At 44.2% G+C, this 12,219-nt stretch overlaps 1 protein-coding gene across 1 annotated transcript in view; it reads right to left on the bottom strand.

Moving 5' to 3' along the window:
- Positions 1 to 12,219, bottom strand: part of LOC139574054 (X-linked interleukin-1 receptor accessory protein-like 2) — a 325,366-nt gene that overhangs the window by 14,532 nt on the left and 298,615 nt on the right. Inside the window, exon 7 of the mRNA XM_071398191.1 lies at positions 1,073 to 1,202. Within this exon, the coding sequence (XP_071254292.1) occupies positions 1,073 to 1,202 (130 nt within the window). The remainder of the gene's footprint in view (positions 1 to 1,072; positions 1,203 to 12,219) is intronic.

Here is a 12,219-nt window from a genome sequence, read left to right as displayed (position 1 = left end):
GCCTTTGTTCTTAGGGTTATTAGACCCTCTTAAATAAGCAGACTTTTCTACTCTCCCTTCTTAGTCATAATTCTTGGCCGTTCACCAATATTGAGGCAGACAGAAAATTACAGTCTGCCTGTCAACAAATAATAACTCTTCACTGTATCTCCTCTGTCTCAACCCCCTTTGACCATTCAAGTGCTTTAATCTGCTTTTCATAATTCATTTCAGTATCTTCCCGCTCTCGTCTGTACAGCTGTAGACATCCAGCCTCGTTTGGTTAGTAAGAGAGAAAAATGGGTTGGTTTTGTTTTGGTCGTGTGTGCTGGGATGTGGTGGCAGTTACAGGCATTGTTCCTAGCCAGTCCAGGGAGAAGACACTGGATTTTGATAGGAGCGGGAGCCAGGAGTAACGTTAGATAGCAGATGTCTAATTGCAGAGGTGGGCTCTGGTGTGGAGGAGTCAGTTCAGTTGTTTTGAAATCCATTGTGTACTTTATGACTCTGAAATGCTTCTCGCTACTCCAGGCTGGGGAGGTGAGAGACTTTTACTTGTCATTTAATAGTATTGGTTCAATTTACATGACAGCTTCATGTGGTAATTACTAGCTTCCTTCTCTTTGTGGAGATCAACGTTTCCAACAAGAGGAGGAGCTCTCACTCTTACCACTTTCAATAGTAGCAGTCTGCTTTCGTTAAATTCATGTTACATGACTTCTCATTGTACGAGTGAAGATTTTGCTTCTGCCCCTTCAGACTGTAGTACAAATCCTGGGGCTGATATTGAAGCAGAAATCCCCCCTGCCGATGGAGGTATTATAAGCTGTCAGTCATAGTTAATACCTCACACTGGACAGCACAGGATGTGGCCGCTGGCACATCACACTCCTAATGACTCCTGATGATGTTTCACACCCACAAGACATTACTCCACAGACCTAAAGAGGATAATATTGGGGAGGATGTTTTTTTTTCTTCCTACAAGTAACACAGTCACATCCACTCTAGTATCTGTATGTAAGCAGAAACTACAAACATCCACCATCAGAAAAATAAAAACAGGAAAAGTTTGCAGTGATAGATACAGTACCTGACTTCACTTTCTTTAATGTGACCTGCCAGCTCCTCCACAAACTTCTCCCCTTTCATCCAGTAGATGATAGGTCTGGACTCCCCGCTGTAGCCGAAGAAGGCCTTACAGTCCAGACTGAGGGGCATACCTGGAATGACAAGGAAGGAAGGACGGCAACACACTGGTCAGCGTTTATTTGAAAGAACTGAGGAAAGAGCCCCCAGTGGCACACACACGTACACATGGCTCATGCAGACGCACACACACACACACACACACACACACACACACACACACACACACACACACACACACACACACACACACACACACACACACACACACACACACACACACACACACACACACACACACACACACACACACACACACACACACACACACGGGGCCGTAACAAGGGTTTGAGTTTTAATGAGGTCCGGAAGGGGGCAGGGTATTTTTTGAAAGTTGTAGCTCATTTACTGCATTTCTATACAACTAAAACAGTTTAGAAAATGCTATTTGGAGAACAGCAAAAAATGACCCCAGCCATTATCACCTTGGCTGCTGTAGGTTCATTCACCTCAGTTGATCTACAAACACATAGCCTATTAGCTATACAATTGTTATTGCATACCCCTGAAAGCGGGAAAATATGATAAATGATTCACACTGCCACATAGCATCAGCGAATGTTCAGTCAGTTGTAATGATGTTTTGCATAAAATCAAAAACTCTTTACATAATATCTATGTTCTCAAATTACATAGCGTTCACGTTTGTATTCCTAGGCATTATTAATCAAGCTCCACACAAACAGGCATCAATGGAGCACACGGAGGCTATACGGACATGCCTGGTGCCCAAATTGATGACGTACGTCGCACAGCGAGAATAGAATTGAGACCAATGGATTCGGTTCAGTCAGTTCAGTCAGTTGTCCTGATGCACCCTTTCCAGCTAGTTTATGTTTGTGGCTAGAAACTTGAGTTAGAATTTGAAACTTCTCTGCCGAAGTTGGGACTTTTATTCATACCGGCCTTGACGGCATCCCTAGCCGCGTACTCAGAGCATGCACAGACCAGCTGGCTGGTGTGTTTACAGATATATTCAATCTCTCCCTATCCCAGTCTGCTGTCCCCAACGCTTCAAGATGACCACCACCATTGTTCCTGTACCCAAGAAGGCAAAGGTAACTGAACTAAATGACTATCGCCACGTAGCACTCACTTCTGTCATTATGAAGTGCTTTGAGAGGCTAGTCAAGGATCATATCACCTCCACCTTACCTGTCACCCTAGACCCACTTAAATGTGCTTACCGCCCCAATAGGTCCACAAACGATGCAATCGCCATAACAATGCACACTGCCCTATCCCATCTGGACAAGAGGAATACCTATGTAAGAATGTTGTTCACTGACTATAGCTCAGCATTCAACACCATAGTACCCTCCAAGCTCATCATTAAGCTTGAGGCCCTGGGTCTCAACCCCGCCCTGTGGAATTGGGTCCTGGACTTCCTGACTGACTTCCTGACTTCCTGAGAGGTGAAGGTACGAAACAACATCTCCACTTCGCTGATCCTCAACACTGGGGCCCCAAAAGGGTGCGTGCTCAGCCCCCTCCTGTACTCCCTGTTCACCCATGACTGCTTGGCCATGCACGCCTCCAACTGTTGTGTCGTCTGTTGTGCAGACGACACAACAGTAGTAGGCTTGATTACCAACAATTACGAGACAGCCTACAGGGAGGAGGTGAGGGAACTCGGAGTGTGGTGTCAGCAAAACAACCTCTCACTCAACGTCAACAAAACAAAGGAGATGATCGTGGACTTCAGGAAACAGCAGAGGGTGACCCCCCTATCCACATCGACAGGACAGCGGTGTAGAAGGTGGAAATTGAAATGGTCCACTCACACAGACAGTGTGGTGAAGGCGCAACAGCACCTCTTCAACCTCAGGAGGCTGAAGAAATATGGCTTGTCATCTAAAACCCTCACAAACTTTTACAGATGCACAATTGACAACATCCTGTCAGGCTGTATCACCACCTGGTATGGAAACTGCACCGCCCGCAACTGCAAGGCTCTCCAGAGGGTAGTGAGGTCTGCACAACGCATCACCGGGAGCAAACTACCTGCCCTCCAGCACACCTACAGCACCTGATGTCACAGGAAGGCCAAAAAGATCATCAAGGACAACAACCCACCGAGCCACTGCCTGTTCACCCCGCTATGTTAAGGGAATTAAATAATTCCTCTATGTACTCATTAATTAAAATCAATCTGTCTATTTATAAGAATTTGTAAGATACTTATTAACATAAAATAGACAGGATACAGTCTTATTAAAATTAGATAATAGTATTTATTCTCGGAGCACGCTCCCATTCAACCATAAACAAACAGTTTTTATACAAGATATGACGTCATTGGTTTACAGAATAAATCTCCTCCTCTTGACCAATATAAAACAGGTTCAAAAGTTCATTCCAACTCCCCAGCGCACACACACGACACACAATATAATTTATTCTCCTGAAGGCTCACTATAATTTATTACCACTTTAGCAGACAACTCAAGATAATGGAAGACCTAAAAAGTTACTCACTGCCTTATCTAAACATCTCAGGGCTAAGTTGGGTCAGTTCAACCATAGTTTAACGACCCTTTTTGCTTACTTAATAACCCACAGCACAAATCTCTTTCACTAGGCGTGCAGAGTTCAATTAGTTATAGTTTTTATCTAAATCTAGAAATTGTTTTAGTTATTATTCACAAAATTCCTAACAGCTACCATCCAGAACGCGAGGTCAGTACAGGTGCATCAAAGCTGGGACCAAGAGACTGAAAAACAGCTTCTATCTCAAGGCCATCAGACTGTTAAACAGCCATCACTAACACAGAGAGGCTGCTGCCTACATACAGACTTGAAATCACTGGTCGCTTTAATAAATGGATCACTAGTCACTTTAATAATGCCACTTTAATAATGTTTACATATTTTGCATTATTCATCTCATTTGCATATACTGTATTTTATACCATCTATTGCATCTTGCCTATGCCACTTTGTCATTGCTCATCCATATATTTATGCAATTGTTGCAACGCCTATTACTAGCCTGTTCAACCTCTCTGTCACGCCCTGACCATAGAGAGCCTTTTTTTTTCTTTCTATTTTGGTTAGGTCGGGGTGTGACTAGGGTGGGTAATCTAGGTTGTTTTATTTCTATGTTGGCCTGGTATGGTTCCCAATCAGAGGCAGCTGTTTAGCGTTGTCTCTGATTGGGGATCATATTTAGGCAGCCATTTCCCCACTGGTTTTTGTGGGATCTTGTTTATGTGTAGTTGCCTGTGAGCACTCCATAGCTTCACGTGTCGTTTGCTCTTTTTTGTTTTTTGTGCGGTTCACTTCTAATAAAATGTCGAACCGATTTCACGCTGTGCTTTGGTCTGAATGTTATTATGACGATCGTGACACTCTCTTTCGTATCGTCTGAGATCCCCAAAGATTGGAAAGCTGCCGCGGTCATCCCCCTCTTCAAAGGGGGAGACACTTTAGACCCAAACTGTTACAGACCTATATCTGTCCTACCCTGCCTTTGTAAGGTCTTCAAAAGCCAAGTTAACAAACAGATCACCGACCATTTCAAATCCCACCGTACCTTCTCCGCTATGCAATCTGGTTTCCGAGCTGGTCATGGGTGCACCTCAGCCACGCTCAAGGTCCTAAACAATATCATAACCGCCATCGATAAGAGACAATACTATGCAGCTGTATTCATTGACCTGGCCAAGGCTTTCGACTCTGTCAATCACCACATTCTTATCGGCAGACTCAACAGCCTTGCTTTCTCAAATGACAGCCTCGCCTGGTTCACCAACTACTTCTCAGACAGAGTTCAGTGTGTCAAATCGGACGGCCTGTTGTCCAGACCTCAGGCAGTCTCTATGGGGGTGCCAAAGGGTTCAATTCTCGGGCCGACTCTTTTCTCTGTATACATCAATGATGTCGCTCTTGCTGCTGGTGATTTTCTGATCCACCTCTATGCAGACGACACCATTCTGTATACTTCTGGCCCTTCTTTGGACACTGTGTTAACTAACCTCCAGACGAGCTTCAAAGCCATACAACTCTCCTTCCGTGGCCTCCAACTGCTCTTAAATGCAAGTAAAACTAAATGCATGCTCTTCAACCGATCACTGCCTGCACCTGCCCGCCCGTCCAGCATCACTACTCTGAATATGTGGACAACTACAAATACCTAGGTGCCTGGTTAGACTGTAAACTCTCCTTCCAGACTCACATTAAGCATCTCCAATCCAAAATTAAATCTAGAATCGGCTTCCTATTTCACAACAAAGCATCCTTCACTCATGCTGCCAAACATACCCTTGTAAAACTGACTATCCTACCGATCCTTGACTTCAGCGATGTCATTTACAAAATAGCCTCCAACACTCTACTCAGCAAATTGGATGCAGTCTATCACAGTGCCATCAGTTTTGTCACCAAAGCCCCATATACTACCCACCACTGCGACCTGTATGCTCTCGTTGGCTGGCCCTCGCTTCATATTCGTCGCCAAACCCACTGGCTCCAGGTCATCTATAAGACTTTGCTAGGTAAAGCCCCGCCTTATCTCAGCTCACTGGTCACCATAGCAGTACCCACCCGTAGCACGTGCTCCAGCAGGTATATTTCACTGGTCACCCCCAATGCCAATTCCTACCAATTCCTACCGCCTTTCCTTCCAGTTCTCTGCTGCCAATGACTGGAATGAATTGCAAAAATCACTGAAGCTGGAGACTCATATCTCCCTCTCTAACTTTAAGCACCAGCTGTCAGAGCAGCTAACAGATCACTGCAACCTGCACATAGCCCGTCTGTAAATAGCCCATCCAACTACCTCCTCCCCATACTGTTATTTCTTTTTTTGCTCCTTTGCACCCCAGTATCCCTACTTGCACATTCATCTTCTGCACATCTATCACTCCAGTGTTTAATTGCTAAATTGTAATTATTTCGCCACTATGGCCAATTTATTTCCTTACCTCCCTTATCTTACCTCATTTGCACACACTATACATAGGCTTTTTCTATTGTGCTATTGACTGTATGTTTGTTTATTCCATGTGTAACTCTGTGTTGTTGTTTGTGTCACACTGCTTTGCTTTATCTTGGCCAGGTCGCAGTTGTAAATGAGAACTTGTTCTCAACTGGCCTACCTGGTTAAATAAAGGTGAAATCCTTTTTTATTTTAATTTAATTTTTTATAAATGTACGTAAATACTCTTATTCCATTCCTTTACTTAGATGTGTGTGTATTAGGTAGTTGTTGTGGAATTGTTAGATTACATGTTAGATATTGCTGCACTGTCGGAACTAGAAGCACAAGCACTCGCAATAACATCTGCTAACCATGTGTATGTGACCAATAAAATTTGATTTGATTTTCTATGAAAATCACTACAATAAGTGTGCTTTAGTTGTCACCCATGCCTGATATTGGCTACACTATCTAGCTACTTCCCCCTTACTGCACAGCAAGTGGGAGTGAAGGACACTGTGCCAAGTGTGGTTGTGTTGCCAGCTTGCGAAGCAAAACCTACCCATTGAGGAGTAATGTCTGCTTTTTTGGGAAGGGCCCGATGGTAAGCCTTAGCCTTAGCAGTTAGCCTGCACCTGTTGTTTACGAAGCATGTGACATATAAAATGTTATCTGAGTAGACTGTATCACGGTGACATCCAGATGGTTACTACCAATATTACAAGTTATTGCTCGTGTAGGCTGCTATCCTACTCAAAATGAACTCTTCAGAATTGTAGCCTCTGGCTGTCGCCGAATAGGCTGATGCCCCATTTCATGGAACCAAAATCCATAGGTAAGGCTGTACAGTGCAATTCAAATCAAATCAAATCCCATTTTATTTGTCACATGCGCCGAATACAACAGGTGTAGACCTTACCGTGAAATGCTTACTTACAAGCCCTTAACCAACAATGCAGTTCAAGAAATAGCGTTAAGAAAATATTTACTAAATTGTTGCTCTCGCTAATGTTAATGTTAAATTGGCGTTAGCTACAGCTGGTGACATGTCATAGCCTACAGCTGCACAGTGGGAAGCAAATCTCACGTCGGCAAGCACCTCGCACTGGCTTGTCGTTACGTTAGTTATGTGGCATGTCACGGGGACATCCAGACTGTGACCAATACTACAACTGGGGCGGCAGATAGGCTAGCGGTTAAGAGCGTTGGGTCAGTAACCAAAAGGTCACTCTTTCAAATCCCAGAGCCGACTAGGTGAAACAATTTTCAACGTGCCCTGAAGCAAGGTACTTAAACCTAATTGCTCTTGCTAAAAGTTATTTCTCCCTCGCCCAATTAAATAAACATCACTTTATTTAACCAGTTTTAACTTTGCCATCCTGCTGTTGTTGCCAGCTAGCCAGCATAAACTAACTAGCTGGGAAGGGCTCATCAGGATTACTGAACTGAATCCATTCATCTCCAAACTCGACTATCAGCTGCGCGACATACGTTATCAATTTGGGCACCAGGCAGGCGGTATAGCCTCTCCCATCACATTCACATGAATTATTAGAATATTGCTTACAATTCCCCATTAATATCAGTGATGTAGTAGTTAGAAAAAGGGGGTAATGGGTAAACTATAAACTCCAGTGGGCGATCGAGAAAAGACGAACAACCACTGATATAAATTAAAATGTATGATATTCTTAGAACTGTATTTTTTGCATTTTGATTGTACTTTCATGTAGACCTATAGGGAAGGTAGGCCATCTGGAGATGTTCATAGTGAAATATATCTTCTCTTTTTTAAGTTCCTAAGTTGTTTGATAAGATTTGTACAGATTCTCTCAGGGGACCCCACATGGGCCCGAACCCAAGTTTGGGAACCACTGTACTAACATCTCTCTTGCTTCCTCTTTCTCTCTGTCTACTCTCCTTCCTCCTGCATGCATTGCAGCCTGCCTCAGCCTCACCACTGAGCACCACATCACTGTCTGTCTCAGTAGCCTACTCTCTGTAAAGCAAAGAGAACTTAGTAGCCTGTTTTTGCATCTGCTGAGGTAGGCTCTGTTTAACTTTAGCTTCTTACTTCATCCTTCTAGCTGGCTAAGTAATACTAGCCAGAGCCCTTCCACGTTACTGCAATAGAAGTCACGGCCGGCTGCTTGCCACCTAACTGACTGACACAGTGCATTCGGAAAGTTTTCAGACCCCTTCCCTTTTTCCACATTTTGTTACGTTACAGCCTTATTCTAAAATTGATTAAATTATTTTTTCCCATCATCAATCTACATACAATACCCCATAATGACAAAGTGAAAACAGGTTTTTAAAAACCCAGACCCCAGACCAAAATTTAGTTCAGGTGCATCCTTTTTCCATTGATCATCCTTGAGATGTTTCTTCAACTTGATTGGAGTCCACCTGTGGTAAATTCAATTGATGATTGGACATGATTTGGAAAGACACACACCTGTCTATATAAGGTCCCACAGTTGACAGTACAGTGCATGTCAGAGCAAAAACCAAGCCATGAGGTCGAAGGAACTGTCTGTGGAACTCCGTGACAGGATTGTGTCGAGGCACAGATCTGGGGCAGGGTAGAAAAAAATGTCTGCAGCATTGAAGGTCCCCAAGAACAGTGGCCTCCAGCATTCTTAAATGGAAGAAGTTGGGAACCAACAAGGCTCTTCCTAGAGCTGGCCGCCCGGGCCAAACTGAGCAATCGGGGGAGAAGGGCGTTGGTCAGGGAGGTGACCAAGAACCCGATGATCACTCTGACAGAGCGCCAGAGTTCTCCTGTGGAGATGGGAGAACCTTCCATAAGGACAACAATCTCTGCAGCACTCCACCAATCAGGCCTTTATGGAAGAGTGGCCAGACGGAAGCCACTGCTCAATAAAAGGCACATTACTGCCCGCTTGGAGTTTGCCAAAAGGCACCTTCTGTAAAGAGCCCTGGCCATGACAAACAAGATTCTCTGGTCTGATGAAACCCAGATTAAACTCTTTGGCCTGAATGCCTAGTGTCACATCTGGAGAAAACCTGCCACCGTCAATTTGGTAAAGCATGGTGGTGACAGCATCATGCTGTGGGGATGTTTTTCAGCAGCAGGGACTGGGAGACTTGTCAGGATCGAGGGAAAGATGAACAGAGCAAAGTACAGAGAGATCCTTGATGAAAACCTGCTGCAGAGTGCTCAGGACCTCAGACTGAGTTGAAGGTTCACCTTCCAACAGGTCAACAACCCTTAGCACACACCCAAGACCACGCAGGAAAGGCTTCAGGACAAGTCTCTGAATGTCCTTGAGTGACCCAGCCAGAGCCCGGACTTGAACCCGATCGAACATCTCTGGAGAGACCTGAAAATAGCTGTGCAGCGATGCTCCCCATCCAACCTGAAAGAGCTTGAGAGGATCTGCAGAGAAGAACTGGAGAAGCTCCCCAAATACAGTTGCGCCAAGCTTGTAGCTTCATACCCAAGAAGACTCGAGGCTGTAATCGCTACCAAAGGTGCTACAGTAAGTACTTATGTAAATGTGATCTTTTTTTATATACATTTGGAAAAATGAATAAAAACCTGTTTTTGATTTGTCATTATGGGGTATTGTGTGTAGATTGATGAGAAAAAACAACAATTGAATCAATTTTAGAATAAGGCTGTAACGTAACATAATGTGGAAAAAGTCAAGGGGTCTGAATACTTTCTATAAACTATTATTTTTTGTTTGTTTGGGGGATGTCTGTAGACACAACAGGAGTCGCAGGACGGTTTTAAAATTGCCTCATGTTTCAACCCCTCGGGCTGTGCCATGAGAGGGCCTTGTGACGCAGGTGAACATAATGAACAAACCACTTTTCATGTTTCCACTTGTTCGCAAAAAAGGCAGGCGAAAGCTCAAGAATAAGAATATGAGTGTTCTGAGATTTGAACAATGCTGGGAGCAATATTTAGTTGACCAGTCATTTATTTTATTTTATTGTGTACAAAATATATATTTTGATTATTATATTTTCTTTTTCAGTGTCCTCATATGTAGTTACGGCCCTACACACACGCACGCACTTACACATACACTCCAAATTCCATCCCAAACTCCCTCTAAAACCACAGTCCATCTAAAATATTGTCAACTACACTGAACAAATATATAAATGCAACATGAAACAATTTCAAAGATTTTACTGACTTACACTTCATATAAGGAAATCAGTCAATTTAAATGAATTCATTAGGCTGTATTCTATAGATTTCACATGACTGGCAATACAGATATGGATCTGTTGGTCACAGATACAATATATACACAAACGTATGCGGACACCCCTTCAAATTAGTGGATTTGGCTATTTCAGCCACACCTGTTGCTGGCAGGTGTATAAAATCGAGCACACAGCCATGCAATCCCCATAGACAAACATTGGCTGTAGAATGGCCTTACTGAAGAGCTCAATGACTTTCACTGTGGCACCGTTATAGGATGCCACCTTTCCAACAAGTCAGTTCGTCCAATTTTTGACCTGCTAGAGCTGCCCCGGTCAACTGTAAGCACTGTTATTGTGAAGTGGAAATGTCTAGGAGCAACAAGTGCGTAGCGCATAAGAATCGTCTGTAGCACTCACTACCGAGTTCCAAACTGCCTCTGGAAGCAACGTCAGCACAAGAACTGTTCGTCAGGCGCTTCATGAAATGGGTTTCCATGGCCGAGCAGCCGCACACAAGCCTAAGATCACCATGGGCAATACCAAGCATTGGTTGGAGTGGTGGAAAGCTCACCGCCATTGGACTATGGAGCAGTAGAAACGAGTTCTCTGGAGTGATGAATCACGCTTCACCATCTGCCAGTCCGACAGACGAATATCTGGATTTGGCGAGATAGGTGTGGAAGAACTTGATTAGCCTGCACAGAGCCCTGACTTCAACTCAACACCTTTGGGATGAATTGTAACGCTGACTGCGAGCCAGGCCTAATCGCCCAACATCAGTGCCCAACCTCACTAATGTTAGTGGCTGAATGGAAGCAAGTCCCCGCAGCAATATTCCAACATCTAGTGGAAAGCCTTCCCGGAAGAGTTGAGGCTGTTATAGCAGCAAATGGGGGACCAACTCCATTTTAATGCCCATGATTTTGTAATGAGATGTTCGACGAGCAGGTATCCACATACTTTTGGTTATGTAGTGTACCTTAAAAAAGGTTATGGTGTGGATCAGAAAACCAGTCAGTATCTGGTGTGACCATCCTTTGCCTCACATATCTCCTTCGCATAGAGTTGATCAGGCTGTTGATTGTGGCCTGTGGAATGTTGTCAATCCAGAGCATCCCAAACATGCTCAATGGGTGAAATGTCTGGTGAGTATACAGGCCATGGAAGAACTAGGACATTTGCAGCTTCCAGGAATTATGTGACAAGGAGACATGGGGCTGTCCATTATCATGCTGAAACATGATGTGATGGCGACGAATGAATGGCACGACAATGGGCCTCAGGATTTCGTCATGCTATCTCTGTGCATTCAAATTGCCATTGATAAAATGCAATTGTGTTTGTTGTCCGTAGCTTATACCTGCCCATACCATAACCCCACCCCCACCATGGGGCACTCTGTTCATAACGTTGACATCTGCCCGGTACAGTTGAAACTGGGATTCATCCGTGAAGAGCACACTTCTCCAGCGTGCCAGTGACCATCGAAGGTGAGCATTTGCCCACTGAAGTCGGTTACAACGCAGAACTGCAGTCAGGTCAAGACCCTGGCGAGTACAACGAGCACGCAGATGAGTTTCCCTGAGACGGTTTCTGACAGTTTGTGCTGGAATTTGAGATATGGACAACATTTGTGCATTTGGAACATTTCTGTGATCTTTTATTTCAGCTCATGAAACTTGGGACCAACACTTTACATGTTGCATTTTATATTTTTGTTCAGTGTAAAGCCACTACCTATTGCAAATAACCCACCGCCTCCCCCCATCCTAGCAACACATGATGGTGGGTCAGCAATATCACAGGCTGGGTGTGTGATCAGGTGGAGAAGTAGTTTTGTTTATTGAGTGCAGGCTAAGTGCCCCCTGGTATCACAGGGAAAAACCTACTGCATCCATCCAGCCCAGGGGTGTCTACAG

This window comes from Salvelinus alpinus, chromosome 4, assembly GCF_045679555.1.
Source record: "Salvelinus alpinus chromosome 4, SLU_Salpinus.1, whole genome shotgun sequence".
NCBI lineage: Eukaryota > Metazoa > Chordata > Actinopteri > Salmoniformes > Salmonidae > Salvelinus > Salvelinus alpinus.
This window is presented reverse-complemented; position numbering and strand designations above follow the sequence as displayed.